The sequence below is a fragment of the Actinia tenebrosa genome, unplaced genomic scaffold, assembly GCF_029948245.1.
Source record: "Actinia tenebrosa isolate PJP-AT-01 unplaced genomic scaffold, QUT_ActTen_1.0 PGA_scaffold2__45_contigs__length_23673736, whole genome shotgun sequence".
NCBI lineage: Eukaryota > Metazoa > Cnidaria > Anthozoa > Actiniaria > Actiniidae > Actinia > Actinia tenebrosa.
The window spans coordinates 19,693,112-19,718,917 of NW_028292579.1; the positions used below are offsets into that span (position 1 = coordinate 19,693,112).

Here is a 25,806-nt window from a genome sequence, read left to right on the forward strand (position 1 = left end):
AGGTTGGAATGGCAAGTTCAGCTCTGTGAACCATGAGGCTTTCCTGAATTGTGAAGTCACGGTCAGCCATCACCAAATCTCCAGGCATCAGGTTTTTCAGTATTCCACAATGGTTTGGTTATAAACTGATCGGAAGTTCTTCCACCCCACGCGTGCGACAAAAATAAAATACTTCCCTGAGGTGTAATGCCAATTAGGGTTTTAAAAGTGTTGTGTTTTTCTTGATAATTTTTCAATCGAGACATTGAAGGACTTGCTTATCTTCATATCTATACACACTCTATGGTGATTTTTATAATCCGCCACGCACTAACAACAACACAATGGCAGTTTAGGGACTAGTTTCGTCCGTTTATTAGGACCTTATCAACCTAACTGAATCTAACTGAATGATTACGTTGCGATATACTGTTTATAATCATGATGAACGAGAGCGCGCGCTGTAAACTTTCGCGCGCTGTTAAATGAAAAAGAAGAAAGAAAATTTACATTATAACTGTTCTAGGGATCTTCATAAAGTTCCATTCTGTTATGTTATTTACTATTTTATCTTTTTCTTCTCTGCTAATTTTAACAGACTCAGTTATTTGTCTTAGCATTGCATCACCTTGAAAGGATTAAAGGAGTAATTACAGTCATGATCTATCTATTTTTATTAATCAATTAGACCGCCATATTTTTAGCGGTAACGTCGTATCTGATATAAGCGACCACTTTTCTCAATTTGGCATAATTCCAGCAACATAAAATTCAACTACCCCACAGGACGCAAATTAGGTTTTTTTTGAAGGCACGCAGAGAAGAACTTTCTTAGAGACCTTTCAAGTATTGATCTAAATACTGTTCTCTCATGATCGACCAGCGCAAAATGTTGATCAGTATGTGATAAATAATATTGCTAACAAAGTTGCCCCAATCTCTGCTGTTTCTAAACGTAGATTGAAGTAATATTTCAAAGCCGACAACGAGGACTGGACGGGATCCGCCTCGGACTGTAACTAATTGCGCGGACTTGAAATCCCGTCCAGTCCAATATTGGAGGCTTTGAAATGACTTCTCGTGCTCATTATTATTCGACTTGGAGTAGCTGGAACAATATTAATTCAGTCCTAGGACTGAATTAATTTTGTTCCAGTTACTACAGACTGAATTCAGTCCTTTTACATGACTTTACCAGGTTTCAAGTAACATCATGTGACCCAAAATAGCCCATTGATTGGCTGGTTTACTCATGAATCATTAATGAGTATGAGATATCTTTTTCTAAGCTATGGATCACTCAAGGCATTCGTGAGTCAATTAAAGTCAAAAACCAACTAGTCATCAATGGTAACAGGGGAAAATATGTTTACTACAGAAATAGATTAACATCTCTTATTTGATTAAGTAAGATTCAATATTATTATAACCTTTTCAAGAAAAACCAAAACAATACAAGAAAAACTTGGGCTACAATTAATTCTTTACTGCATGCCAAAGAGGGCAAATATCAAATATCGGCTCTTAAAGATCCATCTATTAATGATGAAGTAACAACTAATCCTTCAAAATTACCTAACATCATGAATAGTTTCTTCGCAACAATAGGTAAAAAACTTGCCGATAATGTTCCCCAGTCTGAATCTTTCTTCTTTACCCCCGTTACAATAATAGAAGACAATGAAATCAACTTAATACCTACCTTCTTGCCAGCATCGCGGTATGTTATTAGTGAACACTTGGTAAAGTTAATGAATTTATCTGTACAAACAAGGAAGATATCCTGCTAAACTTAAAATTGCTAAACTAATTCCCATCTATAAAGATGATGATGATACAGAGCCTGGTAATTACTGTCCAATATCTTTGCTATCAATTTTTAATAGACTGTTTGATACTAGGCTACCAAATTTTATCAAAAATTTGTTCTACTATCCAGTAATCAATATGGTTTTAGGAAAAGTCATAGTGCCACACATCATGCTATTTTGGATATCATTAATCAAATTCACTCCAACTTGGATAATAAACTATTTACTTCTGCAGTCTTTTTACACTTATCTCTCGAATAGATCACAAACTACCTCAATTGGCTCTCTTGTGTCTGACAATCTGAAATAATAATAATAATAACTTTATTTATTTATATATCCCTATTTCCATAAAAAACCAATAGTGCTTAACAATTATAATAAAAAATAAATGAATAAATGAATGAAAATTTACAATTATGTATCACTAACGTATTGAAATAAATAAATACCTATCTTATAAGTATATTTAAAAATAGTTTATTCAAGTATAAATTTACATTAAGTTAAAATAATATCCCATAATAATTAATTTCTAAAAAAATAAAAAAATAAAAAAACTAATACATATATGTACTGTTTAATAAACGAGCAGGAGTGTTTTATCGGGTGTAAAACACGAGGCGTAGCCGAGTGGTTTTAGACCCGATAAAACACGATCTGCGAGTTTATTAAACGGCTTAAAAAACTCCTGATGTATGTTCTCATACTGTACCGAATTCTTTACGAAATGAACCAAGTTTGATAGAGATAATCCAAGTTAAAGTTTATGCAAATGAAGACGAATCTATATCAGATATAAAACCTCCTTCATGGTCATGATTTCTATTGTGTTTCCTTCATGAATTATTAATGAGTTTTTTAAATATATATATATATATTAAATATATATAAAATATATATATTGAATTATACTTAAGCAAACGCTTTCTTAAAAAGGTAAGTCTTAATTAAGGACTTAAAACTGGAAACTGAGCCAGCAGTCTTGATATCATGAGGCAGAGAATTCCATAAATAAAGAGCAGCATAATAAAATGCTCTATATCCATAAGAAAACCAGTTGTGGTGTCCCACAAAGGTCTATTTTAGGCCCACTTTTATTCTTGCTGTATATATATAAATGATATATCTAACTGCTCTACTGTTCTTAAATTTCACTTGTTTGCTGATGACACAAACATTTTACATGCAAACAAATGCCCTAAAATTCTTGAATTCCAATAAACAATGAACTTGTTAAGGTCCAAGAGTGGCTAATCGCTAATAAACTAACTCTAATTATCAGAGTACAAACACTATGAGTGTGTAACATAAATACCACTAAATACTTCTAAATTAATCTAATTCTATTGTTTTCTATTGTTTAATTAGCACTATTTACTACTAAATAGTGCAAAGTGTTGCACACTTTTAGTGTTTGTACTCTAGCAAATCGAATTTTGTTATTTTCCATTCATCGAACCCAAATATTGATAATAGAATTACGATTGAAATTTATGATGCTGGACAACAGAGAATCTGCTTCCTTGAACATAAAGACTATGTTAAGTACCTAGGCGTCTTAATTGATGAGTGAAGTGAAGTACTGGTTTAATATGCAGGTTTAATAAATGTCACTCACCCTCCTCCCCTGAGGATATTATAATAGCTACTGGTTATATATACACCCTCCTCCCCTGAGGATATTATAATAGCTACTGGTTATATATACACCCTCCTCCCCTGAGGATATTAAAATAGCTACTGGTTTATATATAAAAGTTCAATAAGTGTTGTCATGATATTTAGTGGAGGCTTTGATTATGATTGCTTGCTTTAATGATGATTAATTCGGCATACTTATTCTGGTGCTTAACTTGATACAATGTGTGTAGAGAGAGGGGAGAGAGAGTCATATTACATTTGTTACATAATAGAGCCTAATGTTGCGTGACAAGTATACATTATTACATCCCCCTTTCCATTAAGGAAAAAAAAAAAACTAATTTTATGAAACGCTAAAAATTATCTTAATAGAAAAAAAATATCATATGTAATAACAGTAATACTACTTGCTCATGCTTGCAAGTGTCAATTTTTTTTTTTTTTTTCTTTTTTTTTTTTTTGTTGTCTTTTTTTGTCTTTAAACGTATCTGTTGGGCGGTCTTACGATTCTTCCACTTCGGGTAACTGTGGTCCCAGGTGCGTGGCTTCCGTTGTTTTCCAGAGGTTCTGCATTGCCTCTGGTCTCTGTTAGTTCTTGATATTCACTGGTAGGTTGCTCTGCCGCTGGGGGTGCTTCTCTGATGTGACACCTGTTGCGTCGAAGCTCACTTCCAGTTTGTGACGTCACTAAGTATGAGCGTGGTGCTTCAAGCTTTTCCTTGACGACTGCAGGCTCCCACTTCTTGGTCGAGGGATTCTGAATGGTGATGTTGGTACCTCTTGCTAGCTCGGGTAGAGGTCTGACATTACGATCGTGGTAGAACCTTTGGATTTCTTGTTTCTCCCTTAACCGGTCGGTTATTTGATCACTGTTGGCACTCCTGTTGATGGTGCGGGGTAGGTTATCTTGTAACTTTCTTCCGAAAAGTAACTCATACGGCGATGGGAGTTTATTGTCAATGGGTGTGGTGCGTAGACAAAGCAGTGCCATACTGGGATCCTGTCGTTTCTCGAGTGTCTTCATGAGAACACCTTTGACTGTTTTAACTTGATTTTCTATGAATCCATTTCCTTGTAGGTAGTGTGGAGAACTGGTTACGTGGTGGAAATCATATTCGTTGGCAAATTCTTGGAATGCTACACTGTCGTACTGAGGGCCGTTATCTGAGCGGACTATTTTTGGGATTCCCTGCTCGCTGAAGATTTGCTTCATCGCATTAATGACAGTTCTGCTATTACTCTGCCCTTTGGGTATCTTCCTGACGAATGGGTATTTGGAGTAAAAGTCAGAGATCAGAAGGTATTCAGAGTCGTGTAAGTGGAACAGATCAGTTCCTATGGTGTGCCACGGCCGAGGAGGTATCTCAGTTGGCAGCAACGGTTGTCTGGTATTAGATGCCTGATGTTGTTGGCAAATGGGGCATGATTGGGTAATCTTATCAATATCGTTGTTAAGGTTCTTCCAGTACACAGAAGTTCTGGCTCTGAGCTTTGTCTTTTCAGCTCCTTGGTGTGCTGCGTGAAGCTTTTGTAGAATGTCATTTTGAAGCGTTACGGGAATGATGATTCTTTGACCTTTCGTTAGTATTCCGTCATCTATTCCTAATTCGTCTCTGAATGACCAGTAAGGCTTTAGACTCTTTGAGATTTCTTTGATGGTTGATGGCCAGCCTTCGTAGATGACTTGCTTGAGGGTGGCTAATTCTTAGTCTGCGCTGGTGTTTTCACGAATCTTCTCAATCATGGTCTTGCTAAATTGAGAGTACACCTCATGTACTTGGACTTCCATGTTTCCAATGGGATGGTGATCTTCTGGTGATAGACGCGAGAGTGCATCTGCTATCAACATGTCTTTGCCGGGTATGTACTTGATTTTCAGGTCGTATGGCTGCAATCTTAGTAGCATTCTCTGTAATCTGGGTGGTGCAGATATCAGATGCTTGAGGTGAATACTTTCTAGAGGTTTTTGGTCGGTAAACACTGTGAATGGTCGCCCGAATAGATAAGTATGAAATCTCTCACAACCGTATACTACTGCTAGAAGTTCCCTTTCGATGTTAGCGTATCTTGCTTCGGTTTCAGTTAGCGACTTGCTTGCAAAAGCGACTGGTTTGCCATCTTGGAGTAAGGATGCTCCAAGACCCTTGGTCGAGGCATCAACTTGTAGGGTTACTTCCTTTCTATCGTCGAAATATGTTAGGGTGGTTGTATCAGTGATTGACTTCTTTACTTGCTCAAATGCTGCTTGGTAGTTGGCGTTCCAAGTGAAGACTTGGTTATCTTTGAGTAGACCTCTTAAAGGTGCTGTAAGTGTGCTTAAGTTGGGTATGAAAGGACTCATGTAGGTTGCTAGTCCTAGGAAGGTTTGAAGATCTCGGCGGTCTCCTGGCTGTTTCATCTGCTTCAGGGCGGACACCTTTGCAGGGTCGGGCTGTATTCCAGCTTCGCTACAGATGATGCCATAGAATTTGATCTTATCTTGCTTTATGTGACATTTGTCTGGATTGAGCTTTAACCCAGTCTTCTCACATCTTTGGATCATGCTGTGCAAGTTTTGGTCATGTTCTTCTTCTGTTTGGCCATAGACTACTATGTCGTCCACGATTCCAATGACTCCCTTACAGCCTTCGAAGGTCTGGTCGATTTTGGATTGGAATACGTCTTGTGACATACGGAGGCCGAATGGCATTCTCAGAAACCGATACCTGCCAAACGGGGAGTTGAAAGTTGTGAGGTAACTTGATTCTTTGTCGAGGACGACGTTCCAGTATCCGCTTTTGGCATCTAGAATTGAAAAATGCTTGGCTCCGCTGAGTTTGGGAAGAATTTCTTCTAGTGTTGGCGTAACGTGGTGGTCACGTTGAATGGCGGCATTAAGATCTTTAGGATCCAGACATATTCTTATTCTACCGTTGGGTTTGCGTCTATAGACTAGGCTGTTGACCCATGCGGTTGGTTCACCTTCTCGGACCTTTGTGATTATTCCTTGTTCCATCATCTCGTCTAGCTCTAGCTTGATATCATCCTTAAGGCTGATTGGTACTCTTCTTGGTGGGTGAATCACAGGGGCTATGTTGGGGTTCAGCGTGATATGGTATTCGCCTTGGAATTTTCCGATGCCGTCGAAGCAGGTGGGGTATTTGGATAATAGCTGTGCTTTACTTTCTATCTTCTGGCTCGTAGCGTGGTTTGTATGACTTTGGTCGTGTGGTTGTTTGGCATCATCCTGTGTTTCCACAGAACAGTTCAGTGTAATTAGCCTTAAATCTAGTGCTGTTGGCAAGCCTATGATTGCACGGCCTGGCGCGTTGGTGATGTAGAAAGGTGCTTTGGTTTGCAATTTATTGTGTGTGCATTCTATATCATATATGCCTAGTTGACCGATTTCTGATCCGCCGTATGCTGTGAGCTTTGTTGCTGATGGCTTTAGGGCTTTAGGTAGAGGGTTTCCGTCTGGACCAATTTCCTCCGGAAACATCTGTTTGAAAAGTCGGATTGGTAGGATGTTGGCTTGTGCTCCTGTGTCTACCTTGGCCTTCAAGTTTGCAGCTTGTGCGTTTCGCATGTTGGCCAATTGAACGCCTAGTGTTGCGTATATTTCATCTCTGGGTTTAGTATTGACGTTATCGACACTTATTGATTCAAAATTCAATGAGTCAAAATGTTCATGTAAATCATTTGTGTTCATCATCTCATGGACGCGCTTGTTTTTGTGACGTGCGTCTTGTGTGCTGTCTTGATATGATGGTTTTTTGTCTTGTGTCGTATGTTGGTTTGTGGGCTGTTGTGTGGACCTGTTCTTTTGGCGGCACATTTTACTCCAGTGGTTAGCTCTTGAGCAGTAATTGCATGTATCGCCATATGCGGGACATTTTCGGTATTCATGAGTGTTTCCGCAGTTCCCACATTTTCTCATGTTCCCGGTTCCGGATTTTCCTATGGCGTGCACGCTTTGGTTGTCAAGCGGTTTGTTGGATAGCTGTGCTACATGCGCCATCGTTGCTTCGTAAGTTCTGGCGTATTCGATTGCTTTGTCAAGCGTTAAGTCGTTTCCGTGCTCTAGTATTCGCTCTTGAGCTTTAACATGCTTAGTGCCTATAATCAATTGTTCAATCAGGCGTTCTTCTAACTCCTGTTGATCTCTAAACTTGTATTTATTTGCATGATTCCTGCACCTAGTCATGAAATCATCAGTGCTCTCATCGTTATTTTGTTTTAGATGTTGTAGCTGATATCTTTCTAATCTAAAGTTAGTTTTAGGTGCAAGATGCTTTTCGAATTTGGACCAAATAAAGTCGGGCTTTGTTTTGTCATCGTCGTCGGCCCACGTGAAACTGTTGTATATATCTACGCCTTGACGGCCTATCCAAAGTAATATATATGAGGATTTTTCTACATCTGATTTCCTTGAGAACGGACCGGTGAATATTAATTGGCAATATTGTTTAAATCTAGCAAATTCGTCGGTGATATCGGCTCCAGCTTGCCAGTTCATGACAGGGGGCGTGAACCCTGTCGCCATGCTTGATGTGTTTCTTGCCGAAAAAACGCTTATTTCTTAATATTACTGACCTTCCAGTGTCTTGTGTGTTTAGTGCTTTACTTCTGACACCATGTCATGATATTTAGTGGAGGCTTTGATTATGATTGCTTGCTTTAATGATGATTAATTCGGCATACTTATTCTGGTGCTTAACTTGATACAATGTGTGTAGAGAGAGGGGAGAGAGAGTCATATTACATTTGTTACATAATAGAGCCTAATGTTGCGTGACAAGTATACATTATTACAAGTGTCACTCACCCTAACTCCAGGATACCGGATACCCACTCGTTCTTGCTTGGGGAGCAGAGGGCGGGCACTAATCCGAGGACGCTAAAGAGAATCAATATCAGTTATACACGCGAAAGGCTGCTACTGAAGAAAGGGAAGCTTCCTGCGCGCTGAGCAGCCTTCCATCTGCCTGCATACACTCTGAATGCACAGACCAATTAGAATGCAAGATTTATAACGGCATTTTATAATTTGAGATAAAGTGGAATTTCAAACGACCAGTACATTTTGTCGTTTGCATTATTAGCTGGACTAAATCTCTAAGGGCTAACTTACCAGTTGACCTTCAAGAGTATCCTCTTGAGAGCGTTTTAAAAAACGGTTTTCATTCATTTGCACTTGCTTTGTCAGGTTTCGACATTGGTTTAGCACTTTCTCAAATCTTTGAGTTTCGCCGCTAAAGAAAAAAGCCAGTGATTTATTGAAGAAAATAAGAAATCGAAACCGCATGCGAGCTGTGTGCAGTTATGAAACACGCGGCAGAATACGAGAGAATTGTTAGGAGAAACACGACGCGCTGCAGATTGCTTTTCCACACTGATCTTAACTTTTTTTTATTTATTTTTATTTTATACAGTTTTGTAAAATTTAAAGACCCATGTATAAAGTGTTATTGAGTTTTATCGAGCCAAGCCCCAAGAGCTTTCTTATAACTGCACACAACACAGCAAGCATTTTTTAAATTATTACTATCATAAAATGCGAATTGCAGTAAACGTTTTTTGGATGACGAAGCAGAAAAGTGCAGCTTTTATTAAAATGTTTTTACCCGCTGGTGATGAGTGAGAGGTCTCTAGTACTGAATATTTATCCCCTATTTATTTACCTGGGAGCCATTCCTCTCAGCACCTTCACTCTCTCCTCCAAGTCTTTGAGTATCGCACACAGCCCGAGAGAAAAGCTGTACATCTGCGCCTGAAGAGGGATTTGGTCCTTCAAATGTGAGACAATGCCAGTTAACTGGAGCAAACCTGTACCTAGCATCTGCATTTCTGCAAGTGATGTCTTTTCTTCATGTAACTGTGACAAGACATTTCTCTTCTGGTTTTGAATGCGGTTGGTTAGCTCTTGAAACCTTTTTAGGAGTTTCGTTATCTTGTCTTGGGCCTCTTTAAACTTTTGGTTTTCCTTTTTCTGTCTTTCTTCCTCCGCGATATCGTGGACATCAAGGGAATTTAGGGTGGAATCGGCAATAGCGTCCTCTTGCTTTAATGCCTTGCAAGATTCTTCGTATTCCGTCCCAGTCAGCTCCCTTACAAGGTACAACTTGCCATTCTGGATGTTCCGACAGAATCTTACATCCTGCATGCAAGGGGATCCTCAATCAGGTTTGGGTCAATCATAATCGCCTTAAGCCAACAATTATATCAATCATATATTTTTCTTGACATTAACAACAGCTGCTGAATAGGAAGGGTATAGTGATAGTGATGATGGTGGGGGTGGTGACAGTGACATAGCTCGTGATGTTGGTCGTAGGAATGAACATGATGATGATAATAAACTGGTAGCGGTAGTGGTAGTGGTGGCGGCAGTGGTGGCGGCAGTGGTGGCGGCAGTGGTGGCGGCAGTGGTGGCGGCAGTGGTGGCGGCAGTGGTGGCGGCAGTGGTGGCGGCAGTGGTGGCGGCAGTGGTGGCGGCAGTGGTAGCGGTGGTGGTAATAGTGGTAGCGGTAGTGGTAGCTGTAGTGGTAGTGATAGTGGTAATAGTGGTAATAGTGGTAGTGGTAGTGATAGTGGTAATAGTGGTAATAGTGGTTGTGGTTGTTGTGCCTAGTGATGATGATGGTGGTTGTGGTTGTTGTGCCTAGTGATGATGATGGTGGTTGTGGTTGTTGTGCCTAGCGATGATGATGGTGGTTGTGGCTGTTATGCATAGTGATGATGATGGTGGTTGAGGCTGTTGTGCATAGGGATGAAGAAGATTACTTTATACTTAACTTACTTGGCCATTTTCTTCAGGGATTTTAAAGCTTCTTTCCTCTTTTAAAAAGAACATCTGTTCGTGCGATGTTTTACTCGTAAAATGCTCATTGCCTCGATATTAGATATTAATGATTCGTTAATGAATAGATAAATTGCAAGCAAGGGAAAAATCAAAGAATTAGTGCACGTATGAATACATATTGCAATACTAATGTACAAAGTTAAAAACAAATTGTGTCCTACCTATATATCGGATATTAAAGTTTAAATACTGTTCATAATTATGGGCTTAGAAATTCAGACGATTTTACAATTCCTAGGTTTAATACTATCACAAGTGGAAAGCATAGTTTAAGATATATCGGGCCGGTTGTGTGGGCTAAGTTGCCAAGGGATATGAAGAATTCCAATTCAACTCATTATAAGAGAAAAGTAAGGAAAATAGATATTGATAATCTCATCTCAGAGAGATGTAAAAATTGTTATTTATGCAATACTTAGATTTTTTTTATTAGTTGATGTATTTATTATTATATATTTTAGTTTTGTCTTTTGTCAAACTGTCAACGATGGGAAGGAAGGGAGAAAGGGAGGGAGGGAGGAAGAAAAAGGTTTAGCGAGTGAACGAAGGAACGCACAAACGAATAAATGCTGAACCATATGAAAGAACAATTAAAAGAACGAATGGAAGAACGAAAGAACGAAAAGAATATCATCTATCATCATACCTATGAGGTTTTCAGCAATATCTCGCCTGTCTATTTTGATCAATGCTTTAGCCAGACAGCCTTTGGTTGCATCACTTCCATGTTGTTGAATGAACTTGATAAGCAAAGCATGGGCTTTGTCTTTGTTAGTATGGTTGCTTTTGTCATCTGAAATATCATCCAGGGTAGTTTTGGGAAACTTCAATTCTCTACCTAAGGACTGCCAGTCACGGCCAATAGGTTTACATAATTCTGTGGCATCATCCTCCGTCAGACGTGTATTTACCAGGCCAGCAGACGACCGTGTGTTCTCACCTGGAAGAGTAAAGACATAGTTAATGGAGCGGAATGATTTGGAAAGTCCATAGGACAAAGCTATTGTTTTGCGTTTGATGTTGAACCGTACCATCACGTGATACTCATGGTGCACAATGAACCAAAGCAAGTGTTGCTGAAAATACTCATTTCCTTATTATTTTCATGTATGAACATTTTGAAAGTGAAAACTTTCATTCGATGATCACAAACTATGCGAATAAATATTTTCGCGCAGATAAATTTAAGTTACTAGATGATAAGAGTAAACCGCTCGAAAGCTGGATTTTCATTGCTCCCTAAGTACAGTACCGCTTTTGTAAGGTTAGGTTTAGTGCTATTGTTTGGATGACCAGTCTATTGTTTTTTAATCCAATCATGTAACTCGTTCCGAGCGGTACGGGCTGGCTCGATGATAAATAAGAAAGCATGAAAAAAGACAATTTCATTTTCGATAAACAATTTTTAGAATTTTAGAATACAATAGTGGCAACTAGAGTGCAAACAACTAGTCCGTGAAACACTAAATAGTACAAAATAGTGCTAATTGCAGGATACCTGTGGTATACCAGCTATAAAATGCCTTGGGTTTTTTTTCTGATTCCTGCTCCGCAAATTGAACAAGTTGCGCAATAGTAGTACCCAGGGTCTTCTGGAACTTACCCAAGATACCTTTGCGGGTATCTGCTATAGGGTTCCCGTCTATAGTCCATTCAATTGTCAAGTACCAGATGTCAATCAATGTCACTATGTTGTCAAGTGATTATGAGTGGGCGGAGCTAGCAGATCACGTGGCAGAAGTTTGTGTCTACGCATACGCATTTCGTTGACTGCTGTTTCATTCGAGACAGCCGAACTAGAAATATTAATTTATCAATTTTGTAAAGAAGGATTTCAAGCCGAGAAGATAGCGATGATTTCGAAGGATTATTTCTAAGAATTTTCAATGAACTTCATGAGCAATAGCTTGTTTTGGTTAACTCTTCATGAATCATCTACTCGAGCAGTATTTTCTGCACGAACAAGCGAAGATCGATAAGGAGAACAGGGTTTCAAGATAAGCGATGGTATTAAAAAATTCATTCGGCGTGACTCGTTATTCTCTTGAACTTGACAATATAGATATTCTTATGGCCTGTATTTATGTATCTATATTAACTGTTTTGGCTTCAAAGTCTACTCACAAATGAACATGAGGTACATAGCAATATTTATTTTAAGCAAAATAAATAAATAAATAACTTGCTACGCATATTCCAGGGTTTAAACTTTACCGTTCGTAGCGTTATGGTCTCCTTTATTTTTTCTTCAAAAAGATGGTGATTCATTAAAAATATCGATAAATTATAAAATTATAAAATTTAAATCAGTTATGAGAGAGGTCTTGAGCAAATATTAGCCTGTATTTGCGTTTTAAATGAAGCATTTTGATTTTAAAGCGAGCTATACAATTTTCGTGCGAATGTGCACATTAATGATACCTAATTATGTATACCAAAATCAGGACCGGAAATAGAATTGGAGTTCCAGATTGAGTTGTTCGATGACTTTGATAAGTAAGGTTTGTTATGATTTTTCTTTCTGAGAAAGTGTTCACAAATAAATTCTGCATAGTTTTACTGTGCATTGCTGATCGACTCAATTCAAAATGCCCACTTATTTATTTCATCAAAAACATCAGCAAATTAAATCACAACACAGAGACCCCAAAAGTGTGAATGTCTAACATTACTTCTCTAGATGCGCAACCTTTCCAGCAATCACATCACATATTTCGATGTTATGCCTATATTTCATAACCAGGCCTATCTTTACCAGGTATCCCAGCGCACCCTGAGCCCAGGGTCTTGAAAACAATGGAATTTGCATGTGCTATTTAGTATTACTAGAGTTTTACGGTTATATTGTTTGCACTCTATCTGGAACTATAGACCCTGACTTCAGGGTTAAGTCGTGCCCTGTACAAGTAAAGGTACTAAAGTACTAAAGTTTTACGGTTATATTGTTTGCACTCTATCTGGAACTAGACCCTGACTTCAGGGTTAAGTCGTGCCCTGTACAAGTATAGTGGTTGCTGAGTTATCCTTAAAATGGGAGCTGGGATATTCATAAGCAATTAATAATGAACACTCCCTTAGAGCTGGGAAATGGAATTTTGCACATTGGGACTGGGATTCACAAACAAGAGAAAAATGGGATTTAGATTTGTTCTTTTGGACTTGGATGTGATTAGGACGCCCTTCAGGATCCTTGCTTAATAATGAGGCAAGACATAAGACTAGAATGAGCCTTTAATTCAGCTTGTATTATTTTGTGGGATACCTGGAAGGGGGACTGAAGGACCTGGTTTCAACATGCATGGAGTATTTAGTTGGTTGAGCTTCCAAAACTACTGATAAAGTATTTCGTGATGTCTCGAAGTATATGATATATGATAAACCAGACCCTGGTTGGGACGGTTTGCTAGTGTCTCGATCTAAGAGTCTCTACAGTCTCTAAGAATCTAAAGCAGAAGTAAAAATAAGTTGCAAAATTTCGAACGACAGTGTTGAAAGCTGTTTGAGGCAGAGCGTTTATGCCAAACTCATCAAAGTCATCGAATAACTCAATCTGGAACATCCAATTCCAGTTCCGGTCCGGATTTTAGCGTGGTTAGGTTGTTGTGCGAAATATGCACATTCGCACGGCTCGCTTTAAAATCAAAATGCTTCATTTAAAGCGTAAATACAGGCTAATATTCGCTCAAGACCTCTCTCATAATTGCTTTATATTTTATAATTTTATAATTTATCGATATTTTTTAATGAATCGTCATTTTTTTGAAAAAAAATTAAAATTAGATCATAAGGTTTTGAATGGTAAACCCTGGAATGAGAGTAGCAAATTATTCATTTTGCTTCTTTAATCAAGTAGAATTTAAAAATAAATATTGCTATGTACCTCATGTTTTTTGATTTTTTTTGTTGGTTGTATAAATATAGGCTGTAAGAATATCCATACTGTCAAGTTCAAGAGCTGAGAATAACGAGTCAACTTGCCGGATGGAAAACTTCTAGCCTGTGCAGCCTGGATCTTTGAGAAGGTGTGGGAGACTAAGCCTCTCGACTTGGACGAAGAACAATAAAAAAAAACTATACGCGTTGCATTTTAAGACTCGTGCCGGCGGAGCCTGGGCACGAGCAATGACACGCTTTAGCTTGTTTCCTTCCGCACTACTGATCGATATGTTACTGTATCATTGGATGTTTTAAACGAAATCTTGAGTAAAGTTTTAAGTGTATATGACACGAAAAAAATGTAATGTTGAAAATGTTAAGTTTATTGGCATTAATAAGAATATCACGGTTAAATTTGTTTCAACAACGTATTCCTCTAGAAATTCAAAAAACATTAGCACAAGTTGTGACGTCATTTTGTTTACAACTCCAGATTTAGTTGCAAACACATAAAATATGTTTGAATGTAGAATTCTCAAATTAAACAAGACTTACCTGGAAATTGAAGTTTGAATGGAATAGGACGTTTGCATGATGGCGTCATTTGACTCCTACTACCAAGATACTTCGCGAATTTTCTTTATTAGTTAAATTTGTATTCCCTCATGAGTATAGTAAGACAATTGGTGCTAATTCACTGAACAAAAGAAAGTGTGCAAGGGAGTCTGGTAGTAGAGGTCAATGGCGCCATCGTGCAAATGTCCTATTCTACCTAGCACAATGGAAATACTGAGGGATTACGTGAGATATAGCATGTGACCAAAACCCATGTTTCAAAAAATGGCGAATGACTAAGATATCCATTATTGCAATAGGAAGGGCGATATAGGGAAGTGCACGTAATCCCTCAGCATCTCCCTGGCTCGGTAGAATTCCAATACTTCAACTTCCAGGTAAGTCTTGGCATTTTGCAACAAGCAGTCACGTGCTGATATATGACTTTACTAACGAATCAATTCAGCTCAAGGTCCCTTAGGGAAGGCTCTGCTGGATGGCAAAGAACTTTAAATTGCATGCTTCGTATCTATCTTATAAGGAAAAGTATTTTTGAAAAGGTTTTGGATGCGACATTAGTAATCCAGCATTAGTAATCTTTAAATAAAGGAGGTCCAATTTTTTTGCCATCCAGTAACAATCACGTGTCAATCTATTGCAAAAATCCTATTACCAACTCGATACCCTTCGGGATCACGTGAGATGTTGGAAGATTGCTTGTCATGAGCCAATAAGAAACAGCTATTTACTTGCAAATGTTTAATGATTAATGGCTTCAAAAAATAACCACACCGAGCGAAAGAAGTGTTATTTCTCAATGATCGCGTAAACTTTGGAGTTCTCATGCAATTACGGATTTTTTGAAAAACAATCTCGTGCAAATTAATTCCAAATTGAACTCGAAATCATCTTACCTATACAAATAAAACCTGTCATACACAATAACATTTAACTAATTATATCTTTTTGGCAATAGAGTGCAAATAATATACCCGTGAAATAGTTAGGAAGAAAGAGGAGATAGTTAGCGCTTAATTAAACAAGACATAGGAATTCAGTGAGGCATGACAAGGGCACGGGCGTTTACTAGAGTAACAACTCAATACACAAATCAAGGGCGCTAGGGCAAAAATTGGTGGTTTTTTAGCCGTTAGACTCCATTATATTGGTGTTTTTTTAGCCGTTAGAAACTGTTTAAACTGTTACTCATCTGTTCTGTTATGTGCTGGCTTGATTTATTCAGTTTTCCCGTCTATATACGCCAAAAATACTGCTGTGACCGACGGTCCAATCGTATGTAACGAACTACTGTATGATCCTATACCTGCCTCGTGACCGTTTACGTAAGCGTACGCGTCGGTTAATAAGTGAAATGAACATTCTTGGTTATTTAGGGGATTTGGATTAACTTATTAACTTATTAACCGACGCGTACGCTTACGTAAGCGGTCACGAGGCAGGTATAGGATACAGTAGTTCGTTACATACGATACAGCAGTATTTTTGGCGTATATAGACGGGAAAACGGAATAAATCAAGCCAGCACATAACAGAACAGATGAGTAACAGTTTAAACAGTTTCTAACGGCTAAAAAAACACCAATATAATGGAGTCTAACGGCTAAAAAACCACCAATTTTTGCCCTAGCGCCCTTGCACAAATGAATAGATATGCAAATGCGAACATGTGAAATTATACGAAGGTAAAGCATGTACGATGAAATATTGGGTCAGTTTTTGTAAGTGTGTTTAAAAATATTTCAAAATGCGCGCCCTTGAGTAGCACACGTGCACTAGTTTACCCGTCACAGCTCGCCTATTTCTTTGACTAATTAGACTTAGGCAACCAATAGCACAAAGTTAGTAATTAGTTAGCTAGCTATCTATTTCACGGGTATATTATTTGCACTCTAAAGCTTTGTGGCTATAAAACTAATAATTATATGTGACTTTGTTATATTTGTAATGAATTCCTATTTATATAAAATCTTTATTATGCTATTTATGTGTAGGGTTAAACACACACGTCTCAACTTCATATGTACTGAATTTGATTTATTCATCAAAAGGTTTCACAGGTATCCGATACACAGTAAGATCCTAAAACAAAGAGCATTACATTACGATGGTACAATACTGCAAGCAAGCAATGGCAAAGAACTTACCAATTGATGAACACACTGCACGAGAACATAACACATGAAGCTGATGATCACATTACACTAACACTACAAATGACAACATGCACACGACGTGAAGCGGCGGGAAAACTCAAAATTCTATACTGTTGAGCTAGTGGCCTCTCTCCATCAGTGCTCTTTTTTAAGAGTATTTAAAGCTGAAGCTACACGGATTAGAGAGAAGTCGAAACAGACGTTGAGATCCTAAGGATCGAACCGTGGACCTCTAGCTCTGAAGGTCGCGCACTAACCAACTGAGCTACGCCTGCTCCTATATTAGGGTCTTTTGCTTTGCCAATGAAATGGGAATGTATATATTACTTTATAATAACAATTAGGATTAAAACAAACAAACAAAAAAACAGCAATCAGGATTTGAACAAACAAACAAACAAAAATACTGCAAGGGGGACTTTAGTCAATAAATAAAAAACAGGTGAAAACTGCATTAATTTTGTTTTTATTTTATCATAATAATAAAATGTTTGTACTTTGCTATTTTGTGTTTATGTTTACAACACCTTGTTCAGACCTTGTTAATATATGTGGTTAAATGTAATTTAGGCAAAGTTAGACTCGAGGTCAATGACATCTCGCAGTAACGTTGTCCCGACGCATACCGCTATCTTCCGCTGTCAACGCATTTATTACCTCACGCTATCGTTGATCGACTCAGCTAGCAAGTTGTTTATAACATGTCGCAATCTATTCTAGTCGAACTCTGTGGCCTATCTGAGATATGGATCATAGCTATCATTACGAAATACGATAAGACGCTACACACGTCATCACGCTAGCTTAATGCCAACCACGCGAACCTTTACTCGCCATCGCTATCGCTAGCACTCCCTATACGACACTATTACGCTACAACACGAGTTTAATTTTCCCGCCCGCCATCCCTACCACTGGTACAGGTAAGTAGAGGTAAGTATTCCATTGACTGATCGCGGTCAATGTGACAGGTGTTTGGTGGGTGGTGACAGGGTTACCATGGTTACCGCTAATTTGTGCCTGGCTCCGCCCATCCCACCGAATATGCACCTAACGCCAAGCTCATTATTAACGATGAGTTTAACTAAATAACAAAACATTTTAAATTTTATCCATAGAAAATTTGTCATTGTGCAACATAAATGGAGAGAAAAAATGGATTGGCATCTGTATTTTCAGTCATCTGTGCGGTGTGTGGTAAAGAGAATGAGGTTAATACATCTGCTGAACACAGAAGTGGACAAAGAGGTCCTGTTTGTCATGATATCAATTCAAGAGCTGTCCTTGGCTGTCTCCATTCTGGAATTGGAAACACTCACTTGAACAATTTACTTTCTACAATGAATATCCCTCCTATGAATTAAATAACTTTCAAAAGTAGAGAAAAGAGAGATAGGTAATGCTTGCGAATAAGTAGCAGAAAGAAGTTGTAAAACGTCCATGCTAGATGAGAGAACTATTGCTATATAGAAATGGTGAAAATGAAGATTCAGAAGGGTGTATCAGTATAAAATGCTCATTTGATATGGGCTGGCAAAAGAGAGGCAAGGGGCACAATTCTTCAACAGGTCAGGCAGCGGTTATGAGCCTAACAAATGGTAAGATATTAGACTACACCACTAGATCAAAAACCTGCAGATATTGCTCATACGCAACAAAAAATGGTAAAAAAGCAAAAAGAAACATGATTGGCGCGTGAATTACTTTGCATCGTCAAAGGCAATGGAGCCTACAGCAGCTGTACACCTCTTTACTCAAAGTTTGGATTCAAAAGTGAAACTCTCTATTTATACTGGTGACGAAGACTCAACTACTGCTGCCCACATTAGAAAAAAAGTGCCATACCCTGTCGAAATGGACAGACTCAATACTTGCAAAAAGGTCTCTTGCAACTAGATTAATTAATCTGAGCAAGCGTGGCAAATTTCTAAATTCTTCCACCCTGTCTCAAAAAGTGATCAACTACTTGGTAAGATGTTTTAGTTACGCAGTGTCTCAAAATAAAGGAAATCCTACAAATTTAAAAAAGTCTATTCAAAGTATAGTACCTCATGCCTTTGGAAATCACGAAAGTTGCAATGAGATGTGGTGCGGTGCAAAAAAAGACCCTAATTACAAACTCTCTGATCTCCCATTTGGCAAAGATCTTTATGGAAAAGATCTTTATGGAAAAGATCTGAGAGCAGCCATAGAAAAAATATTTGATGAATATTGTACTGATCTAGTCATAGCAAAGTTATCATCAGCTGCAAATTCTCAACGCAATGAGTCACTGAACAGTGTTATTGGAACCAAAACTCCCAAAATAAGATATTATGGTGGGAGTGATAGTAATGACTTTAGAGTGGACTGTGGTATCGCACAAGTGAACCTTGGATACCAGTATGTCAGCCAAACACTCGATAGACTAAATATTGAACCTGGAAAACACTGTATCAGTCACAGTGACAAAATGGACAGGAAAACCAATCAAGACAAGGTTAGAAAATCTAGTCTCAATTTCAAACACAGAAGATCTCAGCTATATAAACAGAGGCTACATTTGGATGTAAGGAAAGAAGCTAATGAAGGCAACACTTACCAAAGCAATATAGGCGTTAACCTTGATCCCAACACTTCAAGAGCACAGATACAAGCATTCGATATTCATATCATAAAAATATCAATTGAACAGTTAAAAGAATTTGAAAGCTCTATTCCTGAGTTTACTAACAGGCCAATTCCTACAAAATTTTCTTATGACAAAAACAAGATTTATAACTTTATTGTTTATGACATTGAAACCAACACGTGGGAAAAAAGCAGAAATTTGTCAACTTTCAGCGATTGATCAATCAAGTTTGCATTGTTTCAACAATTATATACTGCCATCAAGGGATGTAGATATCCATGCTACAAGAGTGAATGGATTGAGTGTCCGATCAGTCAATGGTCGTCGAACTCTGCTCAAAGAAAATGCAAACTGTCACAAACAAACGAATTGAGCAAAGCGAAAAAGACATTTACACAGTATTGATTGGTCACAATTCACAAGTTTTTGATGCTCCAACTCTTCTTCGCCAAGGTAAAAATCAGCTCTCTGCAAAACTGTCCACTGTAAACGTTTCCTTCGCTGATACCCGGGGGGGGGGGGTACTCCCCTATATTTGCTATACGGGTATGTGCCGCCCTATAGGGTATGATTTTTCGGCTTTTGGGTCCGGGGTAGGGTATCATTTTTTGACACTTTGTCTGGGATAGGGTATCATTTTAGTCTGACATTGGGTTAACGATTTGGTCGTTTTTGTCTGGCGAACAGGCTACGCTTTCTGCCGACACAAAAACAATAAAAATGTTAGTAAATATTAATTGCAATCGATTGTAAAACCATATTTTCCTTCTTTTAGTCTGGGATAGGGTGTATAATTCTTAGTTTTAGTCTGGGGTAGGGTATGTAAAATCAAAATTTTAGGTCTGGGATAGGGTCAGGGTTTTGAGGTCATGGCGGCACACCCCTACCCAAGTTGGGGTGGTAGTACCCCCCCCCCCCCCCCCGGGCGCTGATACTCTCCCGATGATAAAAAAACTCTTACAATCCAAACAATTGGCAGACGGCTCAATGCCCAAATCGAGCCAATCATCCATTTACCAACAACTTTTCAACGAACCACTCCCTTTTCACGATGCATTGGAAGACGTGAAGGCTTTGCGAAAAATTATATTTGACTCTTCTTTGAAGTTTTCTCGCGAAATGTTGACAGAAAACATGAGCGCGTGGAGAGAGATACGAAGTACCTTGACCAAGAGTAACGAAAACCACACGTATTTTGTCCAGAAAGAAGGGGGAGGGGGGCCAGGTGTAAATTTGAAATGTCCAGAATAATTCTTAAGGCCCCCTTTAAAGTCATGCAAAAAAAAAAAAAAAAAAAAAAAACGACCCCCCTAAGCAAGGCTTGTAGCTTCTTCCAAAAATTGTGCATTCCCCCATTTTTCTGACAAAAATTAGCCCATACCCCCCTTTTTCCTACCAAAATGTTTCCGATTCCCCCTTAATTTAACCTGCCCTCCCCCGCCCCTCTCTGCCGTACATCATAAGCGCAGCCTTATCCTTTGCCAAAACGGCTTGATAATAGTTGTTCTTTGCTCTAAATCTTGACTCGGCACTTGTAAGTGCTATAATGGAACGTATTTTCGACGAGCGCCACACCAACCGCCTATCCAACATGGATCTCAATCCGCTCATGGATCTTGGTCACATGCTCAATCTCACGTGATCCCGAAGGGTATCGAGCTGGTGAGGTAGAATCTTATTTCAGGGATGACACTTACAAGTTTTTCCAACATTTGAAGAGTACCACGAAAGATATCAAATGAAGCTGAATAGAATATGCTTTTTCGTGTTATTTTATACCAACCACATTTTTTTATTTGGTGCATAAACTGCCTAATCTATAGTACGAGTCAACAAAATGACGTTAGTAGTAGCGTACAAAAGTAAACACAAACAGTTGGCTTGAAATCTATTAATTAAACCGTCACAACGCGTCATCATTAAAATTATCATTATTGCTGGGATACCTGTGGTATACCAGCTATAAAATGCCTTTGTTTTTTTTTGTCTTTTTTTTCTCCGCGACAAAATGGCAAAGTTGCGCAATAGTACCCATACATGGATTTAAATGGCGTAAACTATTACCCAGAAGACCTTTGCGGGTTTCTGCTATAGGTTTACCGTCTATGTGCTGACTAATTAGCACTGTGTTTGCTGTTAATCAATGTCAATATTTTGCGAAGTGATTAGGAGGGGGCGGAGCTAGATTATCACGTGACACAATTAAATTCTACGCATGCTCTATTTTGCTGACTGCTGTTATTCAAGACTGAGTCGGATTAGAAATTCTAATTTCTTTGTAAAAAAAAAAAAAGGTACAAGGATTTCCAAGAAATATTAATATAATGGCCCGTAGTCTCCTCCACAGCCGCTTTCAGTGTCGTCACGCAACACTTTAGACTAAATGGCCCGTAGCTTATTTTTACGAACTACACATGCTTGGTTCAACTACTGAAAGCAGTATTCTCGGTAACCGAAGATCAGTGCTAATGAAGGAAAACAGCGCTTCAAAAACAAGCCAAGGATAAAGAATTATGCCTTCTTGATCTAAACAAACCGAGCGTATTTCATTCGACTTTCGTACTATTTTTGCAGATTCCTCAAGCTGATTGTCAAGTTACATGAAATGTTTTGGCTCCAAAGACTACTACGAATAAACTTAAAGTACAGAGAAGTTTATTCGGCCTTTTAATATTTTGTTTTTGAATATGAAGTAATAAGAATAATTTAAATAAACGAATATATTTCGCCTATCTTCTTGACCCTTAAGCAGGGCTGTCAACTCTCCCGGATAAGCCGGGAGTCTCCAGATTTTGGACTGTATCTCCCGGTCTCCAGATTAGAGTCTCAAATCTCCCGGATAATCCCCGAAGCTGACCATTTCTTGTGAGACTCGACTTTCACAACCATAAAATTCCAATTATCTTATGTTGTTTGCGTTGTTTTAGATCGCTAACAAAATCAAAACGTTCCTCATAAACTGTTCTTGCAAGCAGGCCATTGTAATGTAAGCGAAAATCTGATTGGTCAGAAATAAACCAATCACATAAAATGTTACAAAGCGAAAGGTGTCTTTTCGCGCGCTTTTTGACGCGCTGTGACGTCATGTCCCTTCCCTATCAATTCTCCAGATTTGAATATCTCGGGGGTTGACAGCCCTGCCTTAAGTCATTCAACTTCTAGCTAGTTAACCTTTAAGAATAGGTCATTCGGGTTTAGAAATATCTGTGAACATAAAAATCTTTAAAATTAAAGCAACTGTGAGGAAAATCTTTGATTTTTACCGTCTTAAGTAAAGAATTTCGATTCACAAATCACGAGTTAGAAAATTCCCGTGTGAGACACTCTTTGCAAAGCGCGTGACCACAGGCACGACTTAATTAGGAATGGAATGGACATGACGGAACTGGAATTTGGACTGATTTTTATCCATACCTTTAATTTTTGGCATACACTTTTTATCCAAAATGATTTTCACTACTTTGAGCTCTTTGAAGCTTTAATAAAAAAATTATTTTTACTTTATCATTGTTCGGATCCATGTCAAAACAACAGCATTTCTGCACAGACCCATATTTCATCTAGAAGTAATACCTAACTTCCGGTCCTGTGAATATATTTGTTGTTCTAGTGATCCTATGGTTTAAAACAAACAGTCTACACACACTCTACCTCTGGCAAAAAATGCCAGGTTAAGACCCCATCATCCCTCCACTCCCCACGACCCCGCATGCACCCGTCCTAGCGTCTTTTTTACTAGGATAACTGTGGTTTACCAGATACTCCATGCATGTTGAAACCAGGTCCTACAGGTTTCCCAGCTTATCCTGGAACCAGGGTCTAGTTAGAAGGTAAAAGCTGAACAAAAATATTTTGAAAACGTTTGTTCACATAAATTTAACTCAAATATATTGCTTGTTTTTAATTTAATCAGAATTGTCAAACTATGATACTGTCAAGCACTCAATCGGAACTAGCAAATTATCATTACAAATTTATTTCAAAATTATTAACTTGGAGCTGATGAAAAAATCATTGTTCGGTCAGAGTGTTTTGAAGAAAAAAAAAATGATTATGATCCGAAGTAAGAGCTTGGACAACATATCAGTATTTTATGAAGACATTTAGTGAGAAATATAATCGAAAATATCAAAGGAAGTTGTTCGACCTTTGACAACTTAACCGTAACCATATATTTTTATTTGTCATTTATCTTATTTATTTATTTATTTATTTTTTTCCAATAGATATTTTACTAGCACAAAGACGTAACAATTTACAATTTACAGTATACACAAAGCTATACAAAACCGTAACCATATGTACGAACATATTCTTCTTGTCTACTTGGATATGAAACGAAACCTAAATCTTATAATTAAGACTTTGAAGAATGTTCTTTCAAATCCTTCTACTATTAATTAAATTGCTTTTTACATTAGTTCCTGATGATCAACGCGTTTAGGAATGTGCTGGCAATTGTTCAAAAATACTTCCTTACTATGATCGAGAAATAAGCTTTATTTTAAGTGAAAAGTGAGCTCAAAAGAGGAGAAAATCAAAAGCATTATATTGTGACGACTAAGAGTGTTACCTGTTTTGCACTGATTTGGTTTCCCTTTGCCAAAGGTTTCTTGTTTTCCTTCCCAGGTTGAAATCCCGGATGATTTGTCTTCTTCAACACTAGACGAATGTGCTGGCAATTGTTCAAAAATACTTCCTTACGATGATCGAGAAATAAGCTTTATTTTAAGTGAAAAGTGAGCTCAAAAGAGGAGAAAATCAATTATAGCATTATAGCATTATATTGTGACCACTAAAAGTGTTACCTGTATTGCACTGATTTGGTTTCCCTTTGCCAAAGATTTCTTGTTTTCCTTCCCAGGTTGAAATCCCGGATGATTTGTCTTCTTCCACACTAGACGAGCTTTCTAACTGACTTACAAACGTTTCTTTATCAAGGATTTCCTCACTAAGCCCAGTTTGCAAATCTTTGTTTACACTTGCCATTTATTCGCCCGGAAATAAAGCGAAATATTATAATTTGTAAACGTAACACAGCTTAGATGTTTGAAGCGTACTCCGGTATGCACTAACTCAAACATGCATGTGCAAACAACAAAGTCGATAAGTACAGAACCAAGATCTAGCCTTATTTGGCTATTGCTTTGAAAAATTATATCATAAATGAAGTAAAAATAAGTTTGTTGACATTCAATGGCGTAACATGATTGGACAGTTGATGTCACGTGCCATCATGTCAGTCACGTGCGCAATGATTCAGAACTACTGTCAGTAGCAGGTAAATACCCGATATGGTTTTCTAGGTTGTTGTTGACATACAAAAGTTAGATTTTAAAAGCGTAAGCAAAAACTATTGTTCAGTTATTATAGGTAGATTTTATCTGTCGCATTGCCACTTGTCAATTCAAATTTTGAATAATCAATAATGATAATAATTATTATTACTATTGTTGTTATTATTATTATTATTGTTTCTTTCTATATTTATATCCCTATTTGTCTTCTTATTTTATTCAATTAAAAAGTCATTATTATTATTATTATTTATTATTATCTTTTTTTCATTATTATTATTATTATTATTATTATTATTATTATTATTATTATTATTATTATTATTTTGGATTTTTTCCTATTTTCTCAAAACTTTTAGACATCCCTTTACACCCGGTACAGGGTCAAAACCCATATGGGGTGCTTGTTATATCAGTTGGTGATTTTTGTAACTGGATTTAAACCGTTCCTCATTCTAGTGCATGTAGATGCTTGTCTTCAAAACATGCATCATGCACATTTTAAACTTATAAAACATGCATTTAAACCGCTTTGTGGCTTCGGAACAAGAACACAAATGTGTATGCGTACTATGAACTAACATTTAAAAAACATAAATTTGAAAATAAACTTACTTTTTACAGAAGTTATTAAATGGTTTTCTGCATCACCTCATCCAAAACAGTGTCATATTTCAGTCACATGAACGGGACGACCCCAAAAAGATTTCCATTTCTTTCAATGTTCAGCCTTGCATTGCAAATGATTGTAAATGACTTGTTTGTTGTATTATTTCGACTTTTGAAGATTCGTTTGTTTGCGTTTGAAAACTTTTGAAAAATGTGTGATTAAAAACGCCAATAGTGATTTATTTAAAGTGCTTATAAGCCTTTGCAACTTTTTATATTGAAAGCTGGACATTTTTTGAAAACAAATTTGTAAGAACCTTTACGTGAGTCACGAGTAAAAGGGTGATGCTTTCAAAATACTGTATTCCAGAACGAGTGCAGTTGTATAGTAAATGATCCCTTATGTTAC

The 25,806-nt window shown here is 37.7% G+C and overlaps 1 protein-coding gene and 1 pseudogene across 1 annotated transcript; one reads left to right on the plus strand and one right to left on the minus strand.

Moving 5' to 3' along the window:
• Positions 1–326: 326 nt before the first annotated feature.
• Positions 327–24,633, minus strand: LOC116287675 (uncharacterized). The gene is made up of 9 exons (XM_089033546.1): positions 24,300–24,633; positions 24,065–24,166; positions 10,922–11,215; positions 10,213–10,304; positions 9,095–9,570; positions 8,545–8,665; positions 8,239–8,310; positions 2,064–2,091; positions 327–1,740 (listed from the first exon to the last, which is right to left on the minus strand). The coding sequence occupies exons 1-8, from the start codon at positions 24,478–24,480 to the stop codon at positions 2,065–2,067; spliced, it is 1,365 nt and encodes a 454-aa protein (XP_088889672.1). The 5' UTR covers positions 24,481–24,633; the 3' UTR covers positions 327–1,740; position 2,064.
• Positions 18,236–22,426, plus strand: LOC148909527 (uncharacterized; annotated as a pseudogene).
• Positions 24,634–25,806: the final 1,173 nt, after the last annotated feature.

Bases quoted from the DNA above. Each gene is read 5' to 3' on its own strand.
- LOC116287675 (XM_089033546.1), bottom strand. From the start codon at position 24,480: ATGGCAAGTGTAAACAAAGATTTGCAAACTGGGCTTAGTGAGGAAATC. The intron at 24,167-24,299 runs GTAACACTTTTA...AACAATTGCCAG, and splicing joins ACCAAATCAGTGCAATACAG to CACATTCGTCTAGTGTTGAA. The intron at 9,571-10,212 runs GTAAGTTAAGTA...CCTTGCATGCAG, and splicing joins TCCCTGAAGAAAATGGCCAA to GATGTAAGATTCTGTCGGAA.